We start from the raw sequence: 23,672 nt of genomic DNA, 5'->3' as shown, positions 1-23,672 counted from the left end.
TTTGTGAGGCTTTTCTCTCAGCTACATCTACATTCATGTATGTGGGCATGAGGGTGCCCTAAGGAACACGTTTTCCTCTGTAGCTCACTGTCAAAAGTTTTGAAATTGCTGGCCAAGGGGACACACTTTGATAAAGGTGCCCGAGAGCTGTGCAGCACAATTGGTTGGACACAAAGGCGCTGCAGGAGGGCTGCGGCCACCTGGCTGATGGCAGGGACAAAGGAGCCGGTACAGGGGAGCCCCTCTGACCCAGAGTCCCCGGTCTGCCTCTGAGCCCATGTGGCTGCACCACTGTGTCCTCCTCCTCCCCTGACACGCACCCTCCCTGCTCTGCGCCGGCCCAGCCGCAAGCAGCTCTTGTCTGTGCGCACGTGCCCTCCACCGAGGAGGCTCTGTGGTCTCCATCCTGAAAGACGCGTGCCTGGCTCTCCTGGCTGGCCTTCCGCCGCCCCCCACCCCTCCATCCAACACATCCCCTGCATCCCTCAGATGGTTCCGCCCACAGCCCCGGCTCTGACTCTCACATCTTTCTTCCTCCATCGAATGGTCCAGCACTGAGTATTTACAAGTAGCGGGCTTCCCGCAGGCACAATGGCTTCAAAAGTCAGATGACGCACACAGTCCCTGCCCTGGAGGGACCTGCAGGCTGCCGTGGAGCCATCACCACCCAGGGAGAGAGGGCAGCTTCCCTGCGAAGACAGCGCCGGACCAGCAGGGTGGGAGGGCGCTGAGGGTCGCCAGGGCCCTGGGCAGAGGGAAGGGAGGGACACAGGCAGGTGGCGGATGGAGGTGCCACTCCTCCCAAGGCTTGACGCAGGGACACAGAGAGGAGGCTGGCCAGGTGGACACGGTCCCGGGATGTGTGAAGTGCATTAAGGAATTCACGTTTTCTCAGGGAGGTAACGGGATCCCGCGCAGGGCTTGAGCAGGGGAGTCAGGTCACCTACGTTAAGAAGACCGTCTTCACGCAGTGCAGCCGGCGGGACGGAGCAGGGTGAGAAGAGGTGCCGCCACTGGCCGGGCGGTGATTCCACTGATCCAGGCAAGAGATGGTGACAGCTTCCTGCCACTAAACGCTCTCCCCGTCTCCTCAACTAGACTGAACCAACTCCCGGACCCTACAGGGCGACCTTAGCAGCCATCCGAGTGGAAGAGCTCACCCACCTCATCCCTGGGCTGAACAGGCTCCCAGCCGCCCTCCAGACCACAGGCCTAACAGAAAACCCGGGCGGCGTGCTCTCTCCAGCAGCTGAGTCCGAGGGTGTCTCCTCCCCGCCGCATGTACCTCTGATCCCACCGTCTCAGGCAGGCCTCTTCCTGGCCTTGCCTCCGGGTTCACTGTTACGCGTGACTTCATTCAACTGTTTTCCCTCTGACCTGGTTCCTGAGCCTCCCGCCACGGGACAACCTCGTCTACCCCGGCAGGTGCCCTGTGGTCAGTCTTGTTCCCAGGAGGGAAGTGGATGCTGGGGCCACCTCCAAGCCCGTGCACTGTGGGTGGGGGGGGGTGTGCACCCCTGCTAATGGGTGAGCTTCTCGTAGTCAGCACCCATGGGGGCGGGGATCGCAGTGAGGCGCGACCTTTCTCCACGGGTGAACCGCCATCAGGCCAGATGCCCCCCTTCTCCTTCAAGGACCCAGGAAGGTCGGAGCCGGAGGGGCCTTCAGGGCCTCGCCACACGGCCCAGGCCATCGCTGAGAGATGGGAAATGCAAACCTCGAGGTCCCACGTGGTTCCTTCCTGACTCAGTTGGAGTGACGGTCCATTTGCGCATGTGAAGCTGCTGAAAGCAAATGTCAGCATCTGCGTGTATCTCTGTTCAACGTAATCTTACCCGGGGCTCAGGACAGGACGAGGCCTCAATCCCCTCTGAATTCATAAGGGCACCCGGCCCAGTCTCAGTCTTGTGGTAAAAGCTAGGAAACGCGGGGACAGCTGGCCAAGTTGGTTGTTAAGGCTGACCGTGGATATGACTCATCGGTGGAGGGTTTTAAATATTCAGCCTTCGGGTCTCATTTCAGACAGACGGAATCCGACGCTGGTGGGCAGAGCCGGGAGTCTAAGCTCTGGATCTGCTGTCGGGACGCAAGTTTCCTTTGCTGCCACCCCACTGAGGCTGTGCCACTGGCTCTCGGCATGTGTTCTCTGAAGACAGGGTAATGCCGCTCAGAGACGCTCCCTGAGCCTGCTCCGAGCCCCAGCAGGCCCAGCCGGTCCGCTCTCACGTGGCGCGTCTGGGTGGCACTGGGATTCTCTCCATCTCTCTCAACTCTTCTCAGCGTTGGGACCCAGGGCTTTCGGGTGGAAATCGGAGGACTGTCCCTGTCACTTACTGCTGTTACCATGGGGAGGAAATCAAATGCTCAGGTCCATAATAGAAGTCTATGCTCTGGGGACTCAAAGCGTCAAAAATTAATGCCCTGGGCTTCCCTGGTGGCGCAGTGGTTGAGAGTCCGCCTGCCGATGCAGGGGACACGGGTTCGTGCCCTGGTCCGGGAAGATCCCATATGCCGCGGAGCGGCTGGGCCTGTGAGCCATGGCCACTGGGCCTGCGCGTCCAGAGCCTGTGCTCCACAACGGGAGAGGCTACAACAGTGAGAGCCCCACGTACCGAAAAAAAAAAAAAAAAGTAATGCCCTTTTCTTTTTCTTCCGAGTTCAGAACCAGCTGAGAAGCAAGATGCCAAAGACGAGTCCGCTTTATCACTAACACGCTGATTGAAGGGCTGGGCTTTGGATCCAAGGCTGACAAGGGATACTAGCCTGCCCGACGGCCTGCCCCCTGCCCCCCCCCCAAGCAGTGTAGACCTTGGGCAGCCCACCCACGTGGGGAAAGTCTGGCCCAGCAGAGCAGACAGTTACTCAGGATAGAAGAGGCTCAAGAAGAAAGTGAATTGCCAGTTCTTCCGAACTTTCCACAGACTTGCGCCGCAACACTGTGGCAGAAGGGAGACCAGGATCTTATGCCAGTACAGGTCCCCTCCCATGAAGCACGACGCCAAGGAAACAGAGCCTCCCACCCACACCCTGACCCTGCTGGCCCATCAGCAGGGCCGTCGCCCCAACTCCGCCAGGTCCGCCAGGTGCTGGAAGCTGCTGGAAGCACATTGCATCTAAAGAAGGAGACTATGACCCGAAAGGCCACACGCCTGATACGACATGTTTCTGCGGATCCAGAACCCGAATCAGAGTCCTGGGGACTCCCAAAGGTCAACAGCATGGCCACCGGCTACTGAACAAAATTCAGAGGTGGGTCACACATGAAGCCAGTTTACACTCAGCCCTGGTTTTCTTTGCGTTGGAAGAGCCATCCACCCTCAACTGCCAAGAACAAGCAACAATAACAACACTGTCAGAAGCCAAAACATTCGGAAGACTTAAGACCGAGCCTAACACCATTTTGCTACCTGAGCGCTGCTGACCAACATTAGGACATTGATGAAATCTTCCATTCCACGTAGCTCTCCCCTCCTGAGAATCATTCATTCCTTTCTTGGTTACAGCACATATACATTTTCCATCTTCCCCCTTTTTTTTTTTTTTTTTGCGGTATGCGGGCCTCTCACTGTTGTGGCCTCCCCCGTTGCGGAGCACAGGCTCCGGACGCGCAGGCTCAGCGGCCATGGCTTACGGGCCCAGCCGCTCCGCGGCATATGGGATCCTCCCAGACCGGGGCACGAACCCGTATCCCCTGCATCGGCAGGCGGACTCTCAACCACTTGCGCCACCAGGGAGGCCCGTCTTCCCCCTTTTTTACACCCTCTAATTGAGTTGTGTAAATAGACTCAAGATGGCAGAGTATGCCAGTAAAACCATTTGAGATGTGAATAGTCTACTGGTGGCTTCTGGCCGTTTCTGACTATTTAAATATATATTCTAAAAGTTCGTTGGTGTGCAATAGTATGTAATTTAGTCTCTTGCTCAGATAACTAGACGTGGCCAAGATGATTATTATACAGTTAATTGGTAGGAATTATCATCAGTCCATCTGAAGCAACAGACTCAATTGCTTTCCAATAGCCAAGGCGGGTGGGAGGGCAAGATTTCCAACATGTACTCCAGAAACTGGGGAAACGAAATGCTTTCATCCCACAGACTGTGGACCGAAAAGCTCTCTTTGCTTGGACGTGCTGCTCCATGGCCGGTGACCTGGCACTTTCCCGATGCCATCGGGCCTCGCTGGGCTCATCCTGCGGGGCGGCAGGACAGACGGGCACGTCACGTCACGTCAAACGGGGATCAATTCAGTGCGCTTGGCTTCTTGGATGGATGAAGTGGCATTGTTTCTTTTTTTTTTTTTTTTTGCAGTATGCGGGCCTCTCACTGTTGTGGCCTCCCCCGTTGCAGAGCACAGGCTCCGGACGCGCAGGCCCAGCGGCCATGGCTCACGGGCCCAGCCGCTCCGCGGCATATGGGATCCTCCCAGACCGGGGCACGAACCCGTATCCCCTGCATCGGCAGGCGGACTCTCAACCACTGCGCCACCAGGGAGGCCCTCTTTTTTTTTTTTTTTTTAACACAGAACTATTCCCTTCCTACATCATCATTAAGTGTATTTACTTATTATGTTTTGTAATATTCAGACAACGACAGCTCTTCAAATACTAAAGGAAGCAGCAGCCCTGAAGCAGGAAGTGCCGGGTTTAAGCCGCAGGGCCCTGAGGCTGGGCCCTCCGTCCTGAGCACCTCTGCGCCCACAGTGTGAGGTCAGCCCCGGGGTTCGCGTGCAGCGCAAGAGACGGCTTTCACTGCTTCTCCAAGTTTTCCTCAAGCGACGGCGGTGGCTGCCCTGTGACCCTGAGCTCAGCCCTCTCCACCCAAACAGCCAGCTCAAGAGAAAGACAAATACCGTATGCTAACACATATGTATGGAATCTAAGGGGGAAAAAAAAAGGTCATGAAGAACCTAGGGGTAAGACGGGAATAAAGACACAGACCTAGTAGAGAATGGACTTGAGGATATGGGGAGGGAGAAGGGTAAGCTGGGACAAAGTGAGAGAGAGGCATGGACATATATACACTACCACACGTAAAATAGATAGCTAGTGGGAAGCAGCCGCATAGCACAGGGAGATCAGCTCGGTGCTTTGTGACCACCTACAGGGGTGGGATAGGGAGGGTGGGAGGGAGGGAGACGCAAGAGGGAGGGGATATGGGGATATATGTATACGTATAGCTGATTCACTTTGTTATAAAGCAGAAACTAACACACCATTGTAAAGCAATTATACTCCAATAAAGATGTAAAAAAAACCACAACAGCCCAACGAAGGGCCGCTGCCACCGCCTCAGGCCCTTCCCCGCTTCTCCAGGGCTGATCTTGAGGAGGGAGCCAGTAACTGTGCTCGTTTGCCGTCTGGGGGAGAAGTCTGGTGCAGCCTGTTGACAGTCAAACTGACGCGCAGACTGGAGACCCCGTCTGTTAACTTCCCGTCAGGGCAGAGGATTTCGTACCCTCATCTTAAGCACCTCCTTCCCTCTACCCTCCCAGCTTAATTAGAGTACCATCTTTACTAAACTCATCTTCAGTATCAGCATCATGACTATGTAAATATTGTTCGTTCATGAACCAGGTGATTTGATTTTCTTTCTTATACACTTGTTTAGTTTTTACCGGCATTAATAGTACCTCATCGTTTTTACCAGCTTAGACTTTGTAATACGCTGTCGCTCATTCTTTCCAAACTATCCAAACTTTCTTAACATGTTTTCGATACAAATGAATATACCAAGTCATCCAGCACTCCTGTTCTTTTTTTCTTAGAGGTCTCCCTTTATCTGCTCTAATAAGAATCCTGGAAATTCCCTCTGTTGCTCCTAGGTTGATCTTCCGTCCCTGAACCTCAAGACGAATCTGCCTTCTGCAAGAGCATATGTTTCAGCAGCTTCATGCAGAAAGGCACACGGGAGGCAAACCTTTGGAGAGATTACACGTCTGACACGTCTTTATTGTACCATTATACTTGATTGATAGTTCAGCTGGATATACAATTCTTGGATAATAAAATTTTCCCTAAAGAGTTTGAAGATATCCCTTTTTTGATTTCTAGTATTCAGGATTGTTTTCAGAAGTCTGATGACATTATTTTGACTTCCTCTGTGTGATCTTTCATTTTTTTCTGACAGCTTTCAGTATTGCATATTCTGGGCTTCTGAAATTCCATGTTGATATGCCCAGTATGGTTCTCTTCATTCATTTTGCTAAGCACTTAATGGGTCTTTCAAGCTGAAAGCTCCTATCCCTCAGTCTGGTAAATTTTCTTGGATTAATTCTTTGATAATTTCTTTCTTTTCGTTTCCCCCATTTTCCCTTTCTAGAGCTTCTCTTTGTTTCAGATTCCCCCGTATTGATATTTCAATTTTCTGATTTGTTGGATCTCCTATATATTCAATTTCTTTGTCTTTTGGTCTCACTTCCTGAGAGCTTTCCTTGATGTTACCTTCCAACCTTTTGACGAATCTTTAAAAATGGCATCTACTTTGCTTTTAAGTTCCTGGAGTTCTTTCTTGTTCTCTTATTGTTACTTTTTAAAAATACAGACATTTGTTATTATTTCATGGAAACATGCATTCTCTTATTAACAAATTGCAGCTTTGGAAGTGTCCTTTAAATATGTTTCTGCTGAATTTCTTTCTTTTCCCCCTTCTTATATTTTTTCTTTTTGATTCATGTTGCTCCTTGGCCTTCCGCCGATATTTGAGTGCAGCATGAAGGCTGCAGAGTGATCTGACAGTGGTTGGTTTTTTCACTGGGAAATCCTTCAACATCTATCCATGGAGGTCTTCTCTCTGGGGTGATTCTGTTTCTCCAGAAAAGAATCCTCTGGTCTTCTAGCAGAGGTCAGTTATTTGGTTTCCACTGCACCGGAGCCCAGCAGGGGCGAAACTGGGAAGGTGGTTCTCAGTATACAGAATGTGCCCTGATCCCACTTTTCACACGACACCCCCAGTCCTTGCTGTGTGCCCAGCTCCACAGCTTTCCCGGTTGGATTCCTTTGGCAGAAAAAGCTTCCAGTCGACCCTTGGATTAGGAAGTGCGGGGCTGTGGAGGTCAGGCCACACCACCTGCAGCACGGATGCCCAAGCATCTCCTGATTCTGGAACACAAGTGGCCCCCTGCTGACTGGGACCCCCGCCTGCTGGCACACAGGATCTGCTTTCTCCATTTCCCTCCGTTAGCTCCACCCTCCCATCCCCACCTTCCTCAAGCCCATCTTTACCTCTGCTCTTGCCCGCCGCCCTTACTCCCTGCGTCTTTGGAGGATCTCACTTTGCTATTCCTCGGCTTTCTTTTGTGGGTCTGGGGCAGGGGACACACGCAGGTCTGTGTTCAGTCCTCATGCCCACCTGAGTCCAAGAAGTCCAGGCTGTCGGGTCCCCTCATGGAGTCCGCATGCACTGCGACCCCTGCCAATGAGCCCCGCTCGGCTGCCTGGCGGCGGGGTGGCGCGGTGGGGGGGCCAGGGGAGGCCACAGGACGCCCGTCCCGGCTCCTCTCCTGCCCGCGAACGTTCAGCACGACTGAACTCAGCTCCTGGCTCAGAACCTTCTGAGGGTCAAAGGGCGGCGAGAGCGGAAGGGGAGGCGCTGGACCTGGGGGCGCTCTGGCGGGGGGGGGGTCACCAGGGTGGGTGCCCACGATCCAGTGGGTACAGAAAAAAAAACCCCGAACGTCTACTGATACGTGTTATTAAAAAATCAAAGAGAACCCGTGGACGGGGTCGCCGTCTCACCGGGGCAGCTTGTCACCTGCGGTCACAGGTGCTGAGGGCAGAGCCAGGCCCACAAAGCAGAGGGCGCAGTGCCTCACGCTGCAGCTCCCCCGTGCCCGGCCCGGTGGCCTCCAGATCAGGGGTCGTGGTCTTCACCGAGCTAAGCCTCACAAGCTGTGCTGCAGACCAGGGGCTGGAGACGGTCCCAGAGACGCGGGCCCAGGGGCTAAGCCCACCCTCTTCCTCGTCGCGCTGTGAGCTCCGTGCCGGCCGACACCACTGTAGCTCGAGGTCTGGCCAATTTATCGAATATCCGTTGACACACCACATTCCTCTTTTTGAAAAGGGGAATTGTGCCCTAATATGTAACGATAGTATATAGCCTTTTCCGTCCGCCAAGCAATAAAACACAGTTTACCTTCATTCCTTGAATGGCTCTATTTTCGTGTTTGTGCAGTTACACTACTGGTGCATATGTAGATAATGTGTGTACTTGCACACGTCGGGTGTGAACAGCTTGAGACACACAGCCCGACGCCCCGGGCCTCTGCCTGCGCCTGCCCGCGAGGCTGTCCCTCCGAGGGGTGCTGGCGCCTGGGGAGCCCCCCTCCCACAGGTCCCGCACGCTGGGGCTTGGTGTAGGGTTGGCTGTGCCTCCGAAGGCGCGGGGGCCCAGCTTTCTGTGCAGGAGAATGAGGAAGGGAGCAGGCGGCAGGACGGGGCACAACAGCCACCCACAGGCCACGTGGGGGCCCCAGAACTGCTCCTGGGCCGTTGCTGCATCTTCCCAGGGAAGATGGACGGGACAACTTCCCTGGGATGACTCCTCCGTCAGAACCCAAGACCCCCAAGCGTGCTCTTCCACTTTCAGAGGCACAGCTGCTGAGCCTGAAAACCGACGACGACCTTTGCAAAGATGGTTTGCGCAGAACCCAGCCTTCAAGGGGCATGTGGGTTAGGGGGCACCTCCTCCCAGCAGGGTCCTCAGGGGAGGGGTCGGGGAGAGGAGGCCGTTTCGGGAGAGACGCTGGTGTCTGGGCCGCTTCTCCAGCTGCCCTCCCCAGGCCTGAGCCTGGACAGCCCTCACCGCCATCCCAGGGGCCCGGGCCTCCGGCCGGACTGGCTCCGCCTGCATCTCCCTTGGGAGAGTCCCCACCACGGCATCCCGGGGCTGGCCTTCTTCTGGGATTGAGGGGCCCAGGGTGGGCTCGGGGCCTGGAAAACCCAAACCACATTCACGAGAAGAAGACACAGAAACACGCATCAGTGAGCAGATTCCAGCTGTCACAAGTAGAGAAGTAAATGGAGGAGAGAAGCATCCAGGGAAAGCCGAGATGAACCAGCAGTCCCCTGCCTCCCGTCCCTTCAGAGGAAACCTGCCTGGATCAGCGTCTGGATCACACAGCACCTGAGAGCCGCTCACTGCTGCCACGTGCCAAGAGGGACACCAGTACGCTGACCTCAGGGACCAGGACACAGGGTTGTGCCTCTCGTCAGCATCCAGGATGCAGGGCAGGGAACCCTCGAAGACCTGCTGCCCTGGAGCTGCTCAGGGAAGAAGCAGCAAGTCACCGTCTGCCGTCAGATGGTGGGGCGGGAACCAGGGCTTCTGCTGCCTGCTCCCCGTCCGCCAGACCGTGGGCGGGGTGAGGGAGTCCTCTCTGCCAGGAGCCCGCTGCCGGGGGCCTGGACGTGCGCAGGTGCACAAGGCAGGGAAGGCCGGGGAACGCTCCAGAGGAACGGGAAATCACGGCAGGAGGAGGGAGAGGAGAGGCTGGCCCACGGGCGGTGGGGGGGTGTCGAGGGGTCCGACCCCAGGTCTCCTGTCCCCGCGGAGGACTCAGGCCAGCCTGTGAACACGCTCACCCAGCAGGCCGGCGAGCTGGGCACAGGCCTTCCTGCTGCAGGCAAGGCTACCCCAAGGTCCACGCCAAGGGCCTGGCGGGCAGAGAGCGGCAGAGAGCACGTGCACACAGAGTAGGGTCGCCCTCCCAGCCACGGCAGCGCCCTGCCGGCGGTCTGAGGGGGCCTGTCCCGGCACTGCAGCGCTCCGGCAGCATCCCTGGCCTCCACTCACTAGATGCCAGTAGCACCCCGTACCCCTAGTTGTGACACCACCCACACTGGAGCTGTTCCACTTAGGACTGCACTGTGGGACCCCTCGGGTCCCTGGCAAAGGGACAGCCTGTGTCCCGCCCCATCCGGATGCATCCGCGGCTGTGAGCACAAGCCTTCTTCCTTAGACCATGAAAAGTGACAAGAAATTCAGTGTCAGGGGTTGCTGGATACCTGTTGTTCTTTCCACGGGATCCCCCAAGACTTCTCCCCCTAAGACCTACTCCATAGAGACGCGTGGTTGGATCTAAGCCACTATCGAAGCTTCCCTATTTCAGAGGTACTGAGGCGCGAGCATGTGCCTTTTTGGAATCACAGAAACCTGGTATTATTTTCCCCCTGTTGGCGCTTCTCTCTGGTCTCTAATGGACCAGCTTCATCTCGGGCCGCATCAGGGGTGCAGCTGTGTGTAACAGTAGGTTCACGGTCGGGGCTGCATGTCCTGCTGGCGCAAAGATCCCCCTCCAGAAAAGGAAAAGTCATGATCATTCAAGACCACCAAGAACACCAGGACTTCTTCTCCTGGCGTCAAGGAAGGAATAATGGGTGGAGTAAACAGCACTGGCCCAGGACCTCAGGGCTAGCAAGAAATGGGGATAAGCGCACGGAATTCTAATTTTAAAAGATCAGAGCAGGGCTTCCCTGGTGGCGCAGTGGTTGAGAATCTGCCTGCCGATGCAGGGGACATGGGTTCGAGCCCTGGTCTGGGAAGATCCCACATGCCGCGGAGCAACAACGACCGTGAGCCACAACTACTGAGCCTGTGCGTCTGGAGCCTGTGCTCCGCAACGGGAGAGGCCGTGACAGTGAGAGGCCCGCGCAAACGCGATGAAGAGTGGCCTCCTCTCTCCACAACTGGAGAAAGCCCTCGCACAGAAACGAAGACCCAACACAGCCAAAAATAAATAAATAAATTTATAAAAAAAAAAAAAAAAAAAAAAGAACAGAGCACAGTTAGCCGGGGCTACACGGGCACAGACTGTTATGCTTCCCTTAAGATTATGGTAATCATGAACCAAGAGGAAATCTTCTGCCATCTACGCCCGTTGGCAAAAAGCTCAAAAGTCACCTTGACATGTACGACACGACCATGAGTGAACTCAACTCAGTATATGTCGTGAGGTTTGGTCTCAGGACCTTCGTCATCAAGGAATCCCAGCAAAAGGTGGAAACAAGTAGAGAAATGTGTGTTGAGCCTCTTGACCAATAAGAATTCTGTTCACACTGCGTCTACTGCTCAATTCACGCCAAAGATTTTTGTTATTTGAGAAAATTATGACTAAAAATCCAGAAAGGAAGGCTTAGATGAAAATGAGGAAAACTGCAGAACAGAGAACTCGCGTATTGACCCACTCACTCACCATGACCAGCTGAGGGCCCACGGTGTCCCAGGCTGCGCTCATAGCTGAGGGCAAAAGTGACACTGCCCTTGAACTGACACTCTGTTGGGGAAGCAGAGACAAAGGATAAGCCATCTGAGCTCCGTGAAGTGCACAGAGCAGGGAGCAGGTGGACAGCCCTCACCTCCCACCTGCCCAGACATCACATCCTCGGGGACGGGCTGCGCTCAGTTAACATCTCATGTCGCGGCCAGAGCCCAGCCTCACCTCTCGGGGCCTTCTCCTCCATGAGGGCGAGAAACCGGCTTGCAGGATGCTGTGACTGCACCACTGTTAGCAGGAAAGTGCCTCGCTGTAAAGCCAGGCTCCATAACAGGCCACATCGGGCAGATCTGACGCGAAAGCATCCTCACTTCGGTGACCTGCAACAGGGGCAGAGGCGGAAGGTGGACCCAGCCAGGTGGCTGCATTTCCTTTAGGGCTCTGGCCCCATTTTCAGATGGGTCAGGGTGGCTCTGAAGGTCCGCTGAGGCTTTGGGGAGCAGCAGGGCCAGAGGACAAAGGCCATCCTGCTAAGGGGACCCCTTCCCAGCCAACACTGCCCTGACCGCTTCCCACGCCTGGAGCAGCTGGCAGCCCCAGATAAGCCCGAATAAAGCTCCTCATCTCTAAACACGAACCCAGTTTGGAAATTAAAACACAAACGTTGACTTCGTGTTGCTTTTATCCCTCTACTTAAAAAGTTATTTGAAGAGTAACACGAGCCATTCTGGAGCGAACTGGAAATGCAGTGACAGTGTGGAGTGTTCCATGTGCTCCTGTTTATCCCGGTGATAAATTACCTTCTCATGATGCTGAAAGTCATGTTGAAATTAGGTCATTTTAAAAGAATTTATTAAAAGGTATTGCAAACGCAGAGCCGTGGAGTAAGTAAAAGATTCCTTGACTGAGAGATTTATAATGGATTTACTTAATTCTCCTAATGGGCCTTTGTGACCACGTGATTGAACAGGTGGTTCTGGCCGTCTCCTGGCCGGGCTTGCGCTGTCCCACACCCTCCGCGTCCAACTGCGCTGGAGAAACCAGAATCCTGGGCTGAGCTGGAGCCACCAGGTTCTCTATCTCATGCGTATTTCTCGAGACGAAGGTTCCTCACGAGGCCGCTGCTTCACTGATTTTACAGACCAGGATCCAGGAAGGCAACAGGGATTAAGTGACTTCCCCTTATTTCCATAACGTTGTGCACTTGTCGCTTTGCTGGCACGCAGACGGGCGCAGGTGCCAACAGCTCTGGTCCCCATTCTAGAATCCTGCATGCGAATTCTTCATCAAGTACCTGCCTCCACGAAGACCATGCGCGTCCCTCCTGGTGACACAGGTCTTATACTGAGTTCTCTGTTCCTGATTTCCATCTTCCCTGTATTAGAAAACGTTTGGGGTTTTCTCCCCACTTGTTGGCCGGAAATGGGGCCCCTGCGTAAGTGCAGTTCAAGAGCAGGACTGGAGGGAGGCCGGGTCCCGGGTTCACTGACCGCGAGCCACCTGGGCCGCCCGCTGCCACCTCACCTTCACTCCCTCCTCCCGAGTCTCCACAATATTTATTTCACGGGGATACTTTTCATGGCGACAAACCATTATCCCACGGTTGAAAGCCCGACCTCCAATTATGAAAACTGCCAAGGGGACCACCAAGAGGAGACCGTCCCGCTCTCCCCTCTGCGTGAAAACGTCCGGCGCCGGGTCCTTCCGCGGGCTCGCGGGCGCACGCGTGAACCGCCCCCGGGTGAGGGCGCAGGGCGCCTGCGCACTGGCCACACTCGGACCGCGCGCCGCCGCCCCCGCCGCCCCCCCCCCCCCCGCCCCCGCTGCCCCCGCCCCCGCCGCCGCCGCCGCCCTGGCCCTGCTTTCTCTCTCCAATTGGAAAGCGGCGCCAGGTTTTCCCGTCAGCCGCTGCCACGTCTCCAAATGGCTTTTCAGTGTCAGGCCTATCAGGAAATTAACTCATCACGCAGTGACAGCTGCTAATTTTTTCCCCTTACATGTCAGATGGATCGCCCGCTGAAGCTAATAATGAATCACCAAACCCTGATTAGAAGGTGCTTCCGAAACGTATAACTGCCATCTGAGCGAACTTTTTTCTTCATGTAAAATGATATCACCCTAGAGGAGCAGAAAACGGATTGTATTCTTCAGCGAGATGGAATAGGAGGCGGCTGCTTACGTGCGCTGCGCGCTCTCTTAAATGATGGGCGAATCTTAAACAGTAAAAGGAGAGAGAACTTAACAGCTCTTTTTGTCGTTTGCTCAGCAAAGGGCCTTTCGTCTTTCCTAATTTGCTTCCCAGAACCTCCTCTGGGTTAGGAGTCTCAGCTGGTACTTCTTATGCCATTGTTTCATGTTCGGGATAACAAAAGATTTGATAGAACCGAGAGATACAAATTCTGCCCGTTGGTCACAGGATTTCCTAGACGCGGTGCTACTAGGCAGCGGGGCCCTTGCTGCTCAGAGGGGTGGTGGGTCCGAGCGGCGCAGGTGGACGTGGCCAGGGCCGGGCCTGGACCTCCGTGGGGTCTTCTGCATGACCTGTTAGGTGACTGAGCAAAGATCCACTGAAGCTCCTCCGGGCTGTCTTCTAGGATTGGGGTCCACGTATCTGGGTTGAGTTGATAAATGAATGGAACTTTCAGTGCTACGCTGACAGCATCTCATCACATTTACTGGGTTCTTCAAAGCAAATCAAGAAGCAAGAGGAGTGTTCTTTGCCTCTCTCAGGTGATGTGGGTCTGTCTGCTTGGGTGTTGTGTGGGGTCGGACTTGATTTGGAGAAGCCTCCCCAGCTCGGCTCCAACTGTTCAGTGAGGCCAGAGGCATCCGGAAGGATGCCTGTCTGAGCCACGCACTTCCTTTGTGACCTTATGCGGCTAGAACTTTCTTTGTATGGAGACGGTGCTGCGGCGACTCTCCACCATGCACGCGGCATTGTCCACGTCCGTAGGCTGATTCATTTGGGTAGGGAGTCCTGGCTTCCTCGCCACGGGTCCTGGAGGCACAATCATTTAATTGGCTGTAGTTTAATAAAAAGGTGTTCCTTCTGGATTACAGTCTCCAAGTGAATATTTCTGTTGCTTTGCTTTTTACTTCTTTAAGGTTCTACTGTCTTCTCCAGCCCAACCTCCAGGAAGGCTAAGGCTCGCCGTGTGTCCCTTGCAGATGATTGAGCTGCGGGGAGAGCGCCCGCATCGCCCTCGGCGGCGCCTCAGTATTCCGAGGCCCACGCTTGTGTTTGTGCTTCTTCAGCGCCCTCACATTCCAGTAGCTGTGTCGGGAGACAGAAAAGGGAGCCCACGTTAACCCGGCTCTACAGGTAATTACAGGACACAAGAGCTTAGTGAATCCTCTGCAGTCCTTCGGAGCCTTGAAACACCTTCGGTCCAATTTTTCTTTGCAAAGGCCTGCTCCTTTCATTGTGCATACAACGTGATTGCTGGTTTGACACTGCAGGCTACACTGGTTTCATGAAGGATTAAATGCCACCCGAGACATATTTATCCTAAATAAATCACAAACGGTAAACTGCAGCATGTCAGTGTCAACACGCAGGACTGCAGCAGAAAGGTTAGCCGTACAGCACTCAGCGTGGCGAGGGATTAGCATCCGAGCCGAGGGCCGCAGGCTACAGCTAAGGGAGGAATGATCAAGAAGAAATATTCTCACTGAAAAACATACCCCCCCCCCCCCCGTTTTTTAACGTGTATGAGAAGCTTGGCGAGGGGCATCACTTGGTAAAGGTCACCTTCATCCCGACAGCACGCGGGAGTCGCTGCTGTCACCGTTTGCCTAGGACGGTGGTGAAGAGGAGTGGAGCTGCCCCGCCGTTCCTTAAGCATCAGGGGCCAGTCATACCCAGCCAGTTCTGAATCACCGTGTCAGACCTGAAATTGTCCCGTTTATTTCTGTGGAGGGGCAGCTGTATCAAGGGAGGTGCCCTCGGATGGGCGGGACTCAGGGCTCTGAGGACGAGGTCAGGGGAGGGGTAGCCGGCTGAGCAACTCCGCCAGGCTCATTTCCAAGCTCACCTCTCAGGGAAGGTGTAAAGGGGACTTTCGTTTAGACCCAAACGGTGCCATTTTCTCTTCCTTCTCTCCCTCCTGATCTTCTCAATTTTTAGATACTAACCATGATAGACTACGTGACTGTCACCAGAATCTAACTGGGCCACGTGGCAAACATTGAGAAAACGGCACTGGGCCGCAGAGATGGCCGGCGGAACCCAGCACACTCGACGTGGGCAGATGGGGAAGGGGAATGAGTGTCAGACGCAGGCCAGTTTTCTTCAGTTTTTACAGCTGCCTGTTGATGAGTTGGCTGCTGGAAAGAAAATGTCATCATTATCTTTTAATGCTATAAGTTTATTTCAAAGAAGAGAAACAGAACAAAAACAACCTTTGCATTTGCGGGAGGGGATGATTTTACAATTTTGGAAAAGGAAAAGGTGCAGTCGTATCAAGACCTGGCCATGAACTCGCATCCACAGTTGCGATGATCCCACAGCGAAGCACAGACAGTCCTGCCGGGGCCGAAGCTGCGGGGCACGGCTCTCTATCACTAATGTTTGATGTCGCTCTTTCACGTGGACAGAAGCCGCAGAGAAATCCTGCGAATATGATATCAATACTAAGAAACATTTGTTATAAAAGCAAAATATTGATACAAACAATATTTTCCAGAGTGCACATTTCGTATAGACTTTATTGTATGAAACTAAGTCAAAATTAGAAGCATTGGGTTTTCTTAACCAAGGTTTATTTTAACTGAATATAAACGCCAAGGCTTTTCTTAACCGTAGGCTTAAGAAGGAATCTTTTAAGCAGAAGCAACCAGGGCGATGACCACACCTACGATGCCTGATGGGAGGAAATTCATACATGAAATGAACAGGCTGCCTTTGGTTTGGGGACGCTGCAATCCTAAAATTTCCAGAAAAATGAAGAGGAGCCGACCGCTTCGACATGGTAATACGTGTAGCTGCAATTTTTAACCAAACGTGTAATGAAATGTTAAAACGGCGACATGCTGGACTGCAAGGGCAGCCGTGTCTCAAGCCACGAGACACACTGTTGTCACTCTTCTACTGCTGGGACACAGTCCTTCCACAACTGAAACGGGAAAACATTTGTGGGGGGAACGAAAGAGAAAAAGACTTAGCTTCTGGTCAGCACAGCGGACAGAACAGAGGGAAGAGCATCGAGAGAAGAACCAAACAGTAAACAGACCTGCCTCCGGCGGCCCCGCCCCCCACGCGCGGGGCTCCCGCCCTGCACGTCCACGTGCCCCGTGCGCGCGGTCGGCAGGGACGTCACCCGGCCCAGAGCCTGTGCGCGCTCCCTGGCAGCAGCCCTCACTGTAGCGAAGGCTTTGCCAACGGACCACAGGGAGCACGCGTCTTGGGTGCTGGTCGCTCCGCGTCCGCCCTTCGCCGGGGGTGGGGCAAAGCTCCGGGCTCAGGCCTCGTGGAGTTCGCTGCTCTCTCTTTGGCTCTGGATGACCGCGGCCGCCGGGGAGCCCTCCTGGGTGTATATGACCATGCTCGTCAGCTGTTCCGTTTCGCCCGGGACCACGGCCTCGGCGCTGAGCGCGGCCCCGGCCTGCAGGATCTCCTGAGAGCCGGCCGTCTCTATCACGGTGTGCGAGTACACGCCCGTCTCGTCCTGCGCCCCTGGGGGCAGTTCTGTCACGATGTAATGAGTCGCCCCCTCGGGAAAGCTGCCGCCGGACTCCTGGACCATGGCCTGGACCAGCTCCTCGGTCACGATGATCTGTGAGATCTCGCCGTCCGACTCGGCCAGGTGCACGTGCTGGCCATGGGCCTGGGCCTCCTGCATGATGATCTGGGAGCCCTCCCGGGCCAGCATGTGCACGGTGCCCTCCTCGTTCACGATGACCTGTGTGACTCCGTCCTTCATGAGCTGGCCGGCCGCGGCCGGGTCGCAGACTGTGAACTGCAGCACGCCCTGCACCACCTTCCTGAGGGCCAGCTGGGCACGCTCCTGCGACGCGACCAGGGCCGCGGGCCGGACCACCCGGCTCAGCGCCCCCACGGGCTCCAGGGCGGTGCCACCGTCCTGCACGTCGTGGCACACGTGGATCTCGCGGGCCTCGTCCGGGGCTGCGGCGGGGTCCGCCGCCTGCCCTGGCAGCGGGACCAGCACGTCTCTGGGGCCGGCCCTGCCCCTCTCCTCGGCCGCGGCCCGGCCCTCCGCCCCTCCCAGCTCGGTGACCGCGCACAGCAGGGCGTCCAAGGCCGAGGCCGTGTCCGGTGGGGGGATTCCGGTCTCGGCCAGGTCTAGAATCCCCTGCTTGGCCACCTGCTGAATCGCAGCCCCGCTGGGGCTGAGGGGCGCATCCATGCCATGGCCTTCCATAGGGGCCCCCACGACCACCACCTGCGTGGCTCCGTCTGCCAGCTGCTCCGGCACCCCCGGCCCGGGCGCCACGCTGCCCACGGGTGTCCCACTCTGCCCCGTGGCGATGACCTGCCCGTCCTCCGTGATGTGCACCACCCGGGCCACCTGGCCGGCCAGTGCCAGTGTCTGCAGCGTGGCCGCGGCCGTCTCCTCCACGGAGGCGTCCAGGGCGAAGTCCCCGTCGTAGCCCTGGATGATGATGACCTGCTGCACCGGCTCCGCCGGCGCCGCTGGCCTCCTGCTGCCCCGCAGGGGCCTGTCCTTGACCGGAGACTCTTCGGCCAGCGCGGCCGCCGTGAAGGGGCTGTCCGTCTCCACGAACGTGGCCCCCTGGCCCTTCAGACGGCATTCGTAGGACTTGGACACAATGCCTAGGGGAGACAGGGACCAGTTAGAGCCCAGAAAAATGACTTTCAGGCTTAAAAGTAAGACAGCTCTTCCGTAGAAGCTTTAGAACCTCAGCTGCTCAGAGCAGCCGGCTCCCAGCCTCAGGGCCTCGGGCCGGCGCTGGGCGCTCGGAGGACTCTGACACGGGTGCTCCCGGCTAAGAGCGGACACACAGGACGGCTGTGCTGTGAGGGGGCGATGACCGCACCCCTGGTCTACTGTCCGGATACAATCTCATCGGCCTCCCTTCGCTTTTCAGCTCCTGGGGAAGGGATACGGTCGAGTCCTGTCAGTTACGGTCATTTCTAACAAGGTACCCAGTCGGTGGTGGTGAGTGCAGACCAGTAACCGTCAGTAGCAGAATCTCCTAACCCAAAGGAAAAATCTTTTTTTTAATGTCCAAATATTAGCTACAGTATATTTGTTTCTTCGACAAAAAGAATGAAAGCTCTGCATATTAAATTTATAAATAAGCCCTGGATAAACACAGCTCTACGAATTTCACCTTCTGTGTCGGGCGCTAAGCTGGGGGCAAAGGCGGATGGCCCGCCAGGCGTGCCCCCCATCCCCCGCCGGGAGGCCTGTGGGCGAAGCCCCGGGCGCCCAGCCCAGATGCAGGGTCTCTGCCGCCGGGGCTCAGGGGCGGCAGACAGGCCAGAACTGAGTGCGCAGCCGCGTCAGCCACGAGAGCGGATGCCACTCTGTCGCTGTGATGTTTGGCCAAGCGCCTGGCATGCAGCCACCATTCAGCAAAGATGCGTTTGTTGAATGACTTAAATATCGTGTAAGGTGAGAAGCACTACAGCAGAGAATAAACACACTCAGGCTCACAGCCAGCCGGAGGGAAAGGAATATTCAAGCTCTCCCGTGGGGCTGGGAAGGGGAAGGGCCTGGAGACAGAGGAGCCCAGGGCCAAGCAGGGGTGAGCCTGGGGGGCCGGGGGCTTGGGCTGGGCTGGCTTTTAGGGGATTAGGTAGCTCGGCCCCCGCCAGGCTCTCCGGGCCTCTTCTAACAGGAGGCACTAAGACATCTGGACCACAGTCTGCGGAGAGAACACACCTGTTGAATGTTTTTAAGCAGGAAAGTAAAACGAGTGCATGTGTTTTAGAACTGTGACAGAGGGTACAGCATTTATTATCATCAATACTAGCCCAAGTCCTCTTAGTGAAAACACTGTGACTGTTTCAGAAAATGCAGAGATAAGCCCTTGGGACAAGGGCATATGCAAAATGCAGGGGTCAGGAGAGCCCAGAGGAGGGCAGGACTGGGGAGAGAGCGCCTGCAGGCTGCTGGCCTCAGCCCGACGGTCGGTCCCATCAGACAGCAACTGTCCCTCTCAGTCTGCATCTGTAGTCTGGACATCTGCCCGCCCAGGAAGGCAGAGCAGCCCTGAGAGGCCTGTGGCTGCCGCCAGACTGAGAGTTTCAAGCCCATCTTACAGATCCCGGGGCTGCAGGCCTGAGCTGGTCTCCCATTACAAAAAGGAGGCTCTGACCGCAGAACCGAGGGTGGAAGAGGAAGGATGTGGGGAGGGTGAGAGGAAGGGGCGGGTGCTGAGGACGGCAGGGTGTGTGCACACCTGGCCCCCAGTGCCACGTGTGACACAGGCGATGCTTGTTTAGTAACTCGATGGAGAAAGTATGAGTGAAAATTGTTGTCTGTCCTCATAAAAAAGACAGGGTTTAAACAGAGTTCCTAGTTTCTCCCTTAAGCCCTTAATTTTCTATCAGTTTCTTATTACCGCCTCCTTCCCTCCTAAGAGAATGACCTCTAAATGATCTGCAGTATTTCTTTATCTCAATGGCAACCACTTTTTAAAAATATTCCACTTTAGTCTCCCTCATGTAGGTCCTCTTTTTTAAAAAAGCACACTTTACCCTTACCAAAGGAGAAAAAAGGATTAAGAATTATTAGATTATTATGGCTAACATCCCTTAAACATAAGACAATTTTGCTTACTGTGTTGGTGCCAGTCCATATGAAAGCATTTCTTTCAATACAGAGTCCACTTTAAGCAAAGACCCAGACAAGGCCTGCCTTTCAGCGGGTATAGCATCTCAGGCAGGAACCACAGAAGCTGTTAAATCATATTTACCAAGAGGACACCGCGGGCTCACATCCAGACTGTAGGCAATGGTCCCGGATTGCAAATCATGTGTGTGAAGTTATCAAAATGCAAACTCCCGGCCCATTCAGTGTGTGCTGGGACGTTTCATGTTCTGCGTCCACAGGTTCACAGGTCAGAAGTCTCAGGAAGTCAAGCCACCGTATCCCCCTTAACTCTTGAGGCCAGAGGGAACCTCCCACTCAGTCGGGGTGAGGGAGCCATGGGGTCTCCTGGGGCCCTGTGCTGCGGGGTCAGCGGGGGCAAAGCTTGGGGTGCGTCCTCGGGACTGATTTTCTGTACACCATGTACTTTCAGCCTCCGAGGCTCTGATTCCCAGTGAGGAAGTGAAATGTATAAGTAATCCATTTTTGTAAGCAAACATTAGGAACGATTAACATTTATTCTTTCTCAGAGAACTCTCTATAGGGCGAATCTTAGAAAGCTCATGGAACCACAGACCCTGTGGTCAGGAAAAGACCTGTGGGTCAATGGGACCATCTCCAGAAGCAGAAAATCCTGTTTGCTCATTCAGAGAATGCGGAACACCGGGCCCAGCAGACGCTGCTCGGGGCTGGGCAGACAGCGGCGGGTGAACCAGGCCCAGCTGTGCCCTCACCAACCAGGCCAACATAAACCATCTTTTATTTTTTTTTGGCTGCAGCATGTGGGATCTTAGTTCCCCATCCAGGGATCGAACCCACGCGCCCTGCAGTGGAAGCGCAGAGTCTTAACCACTGGATCACCAGGGAAGTCCCTACCATCACATCTTAAAAGCTGTTCAAACCTTCCCAGAGGACGGTCCCAAATGTCGCTGATTCCAGCTAAATGATCTCCCTAACTATGGCTTTCTCTTGTTTACCCTCCTAGGAAAGGGGGAGGGGGGACAACGGGGACCATGCAAGCAGGCTCCCAGCCAGCTCTGACTGAGGTGTTCAGTGGCAAGCAGCCACCGAGCACCCACTGCGGGGTGCCAGGCGGTCATGGCACAGGGCAGCAGCCCCCACACTGGGAATCCTACCACAGGGGCTCTGCAAACTGGCCCAAGGTTATGTGAGCGGATGGAGAGTTTTAGGGAATCAGCCCAGTGTGTCTAAACTCACCTGCCCGGGGATGTGCCTGCCTTAGAGATATCCCCTCCACCTCCCCGTGACCCTCTGCTTTACAAAAGGAAAACACACCCTTCACCATGGGACCCTCAGGAGGATTAGAGTTCAGAAGATAAGCATGAGATCAGGTTAAACCACTCAGACCCTAGAAGAAAAGGGCTGAATCACCTGTGGTCCGTATGCTTTAACCTAATCATGTGGTCACTTTCTGAACTTTAATCTTCCTGAACTCTCTCTCGTCAGGGAGGTCAGAACGGGGCTCAGCGTAGGAGCAGAAGGCCTGCCCGATGGGTGAGGCACCCCACGGGCTCTGAGTTCACCCCTCCACGTAGGCGTGGGTCTCACCTGGAGGGTGTCGCCATCTCTGCTCAAGTTGCCACCTGCTAGGAGCCCAAGATCTCCCGTCTACCACACCTGCCAACGTCTTCCTCTGCTAGGCCTGCAACTCCTCCCCTTGCCTCTGCGTTTCTACGGTGGATGGAACATTCCTCATGCCTTCACTACGCTCTGAACCTGATCCAGTTAGTTTCTGCCCATTCTCTACATCCAAGGTCATTTCCAGTTTAGAGTTTGGGAGAAAACAAGAAATATGGACACAAAACATAAAGAAGGCAGCCTTCCAATCACCCTCCCCTACCCCTCACTGATCACTGCCCTTACATTACAAGAGGAGGAACCACTGTAGCTGGGATAGAACCAACACCCTGCTCTTTGGTATTCTCTGAGGGAAACGCTACAGGCTGGAGTCCAGGCAAGTCCCTTCCTCAGTCTGCAGCTGGACGCGGAACCTCCTGGGTGTAGAATTATCCTCTGAATCCCGTGCAGCACTGATACTTATGCCATCCTGAACTACTTACTGACTGAATTTGAATCCGGAGGTGGGTTAAGCCACTTCCAGACCATTAAGTGAGCTACGTGGGTAAATGCTGCCGTCACTATGGGGTGTGACCAAGCTCATCGACAACATCTTCACCTCGGCTCAGCCGGAGCCCAGTGAGCCCATCACAGTTCATAAATGTGAGTGCAGGTCTATATTTGATTCAGCAATTTAATAACTTCGAGTGCTGTCAGTACTTCTTTGAAAAATAGCACCTATAAAATGTAACAGCCTCAATCAGATTGAAAAAGATTCACCCACTGAAGACTCTTCCATTTCGCCCATAATGAATTAATGTTGAGCTATGTAGACGTTCAAGTGTCATTTAAACGAATGTGAATCTCTTCTGTAACTTTACATTCTGACCGGGCTATGACCAAGAATTTACTGGGCACTTCAATTTTTGAGATCTTTCTAGTAAATATGAACTGTAATGCTCACTAATGCAAATGGCCAAATGGATACAATATCTGGAACACAGCAAGTTTGTACAGATTTCATCCTTAACTGCTTAGTCTCTGTTATTGCTCCAAAACTGCGCAAATCTTTGATGGAAGCACGATAATCAACATATTATTTACATTACACTTGACAGTTTTCAAAGACAACGTAGGATTTCAGTATACTGATAGTAGCTAATCAAATAATGTGTCTAAATCAGTCTTTTTGGGATCTGTTTCCAATAGGACAATAAGTAGCTTTGTGTAGAACGTGCAAATGCGGGTGAAATGCAGCCTTATGCCTGTGTATGAAATCCCAACTCACTGCTTGTTTGCTTTCCTTCATGAGTACAGAGGTATTTTACTGCCTTCCCATAGCTCAACGCATTGAAAGTTTACAACTCGGTTGAAATGAAGAGTTCTTTTCGGGGCGGGGGGTGCGCGGTTTGAGGAGCTGTTTTCAGGGAGGTGCTTTCTCATTAGGCTCGCTTCTCCAGAAGGTTTTTGTGGAGCTCAGTTCCTTCTCACCTGTCCCCTTTGAAGAGGACATCTCCAGAGCTGAAAACACAAGCTCCGTCACGCAGGAGCGGAGGGGTTACGCTGCAGACTCACGCTCCCCGGAACCATGCTGATGGCTCTGTTCTGCTGTCTGCCGAGCTGCTGGGAAGCTACAAATAGGGTTTAGTACCTGACTACTTCCTTTGTGTGTGTGTGTGTTATTCTTTCGTTACTGTCATCATTTTTTCTCACAGAATAAATACCTTATGCTTTTGTTAAGCTTACATTTAATTAAAACGTACGGAATTTGTGCGGTAAACTCAAATGAAACAAATAAAACAAGGCCCCCTCTCTTGAAGGCATACGTTGTGAATGAAAAATGTCATTACAGACTAAAAAATTTTGCAGTAAACAGGGCCTACAGAGAGAAGTTTCCCCTGTAATGACATCCATAAAATACACAAATGGCACTTTTAGCACCATCCTGAATATGGCATTTTCTGTGCTCTATACACAATCTAAATGGTTTGCTCATAGAGCATAATACTCCATTGGGTTTATAGAACAATCAATGTTCCATAAAATGATGTATTTATCCAGTCGTAGGCTCAGCAGTTACTGGCGTG

The 23,672-nt window shown here is 54.2% G+C and overlaps 1 protein-coding gene across 1 annotated transcript in view; it reads right to left on the bottom strand.

The window, feature by feature from the left end:
- Nucleotides 1–16,581: 16,581 nt before the first annotated feature.
- The window catches only part of ZNF407 (zinc finger protein 407), a 422,327-nt gene continuing 415,236 nt past the window's right edge, over nucleotides 16,582–23,672 (bottom strand). The window contains exon 9 of the mRNA XM_060119725.1: nucleotides 16,582–18,002. Coding sequence (XP_059975708.1) covers nucleotides 16,669–18,002 — 1,334 coding nt within the window. The 3' untranslated portion in view covers nucleotides 16,582–16,668. The remainder of the gene's footprint in view (nucleotides 18,003–23,672) is intronic.

Source organism: Mesoplodon densirostris, chromosome 15, assembly GCF_025265405.1.
Source record: "Mesoplodon densirostris isolate mMesDen1 chromosome 15, mMesDen1 primary haplotype, whole genome shotgun sequence".
In the NCBI taxonomy this organism is placed as follows: Eukaryota; Metazoa; Chordata; class Mammalia; order Artiodactyla; family Ziphiidae; genus Mesoplodon; species Mesoplodon densirostris.
Note: the sequence above shows the minus strand (reverse complement) of the source record. Positions and strands in the feature narration are given on the sequence as shown.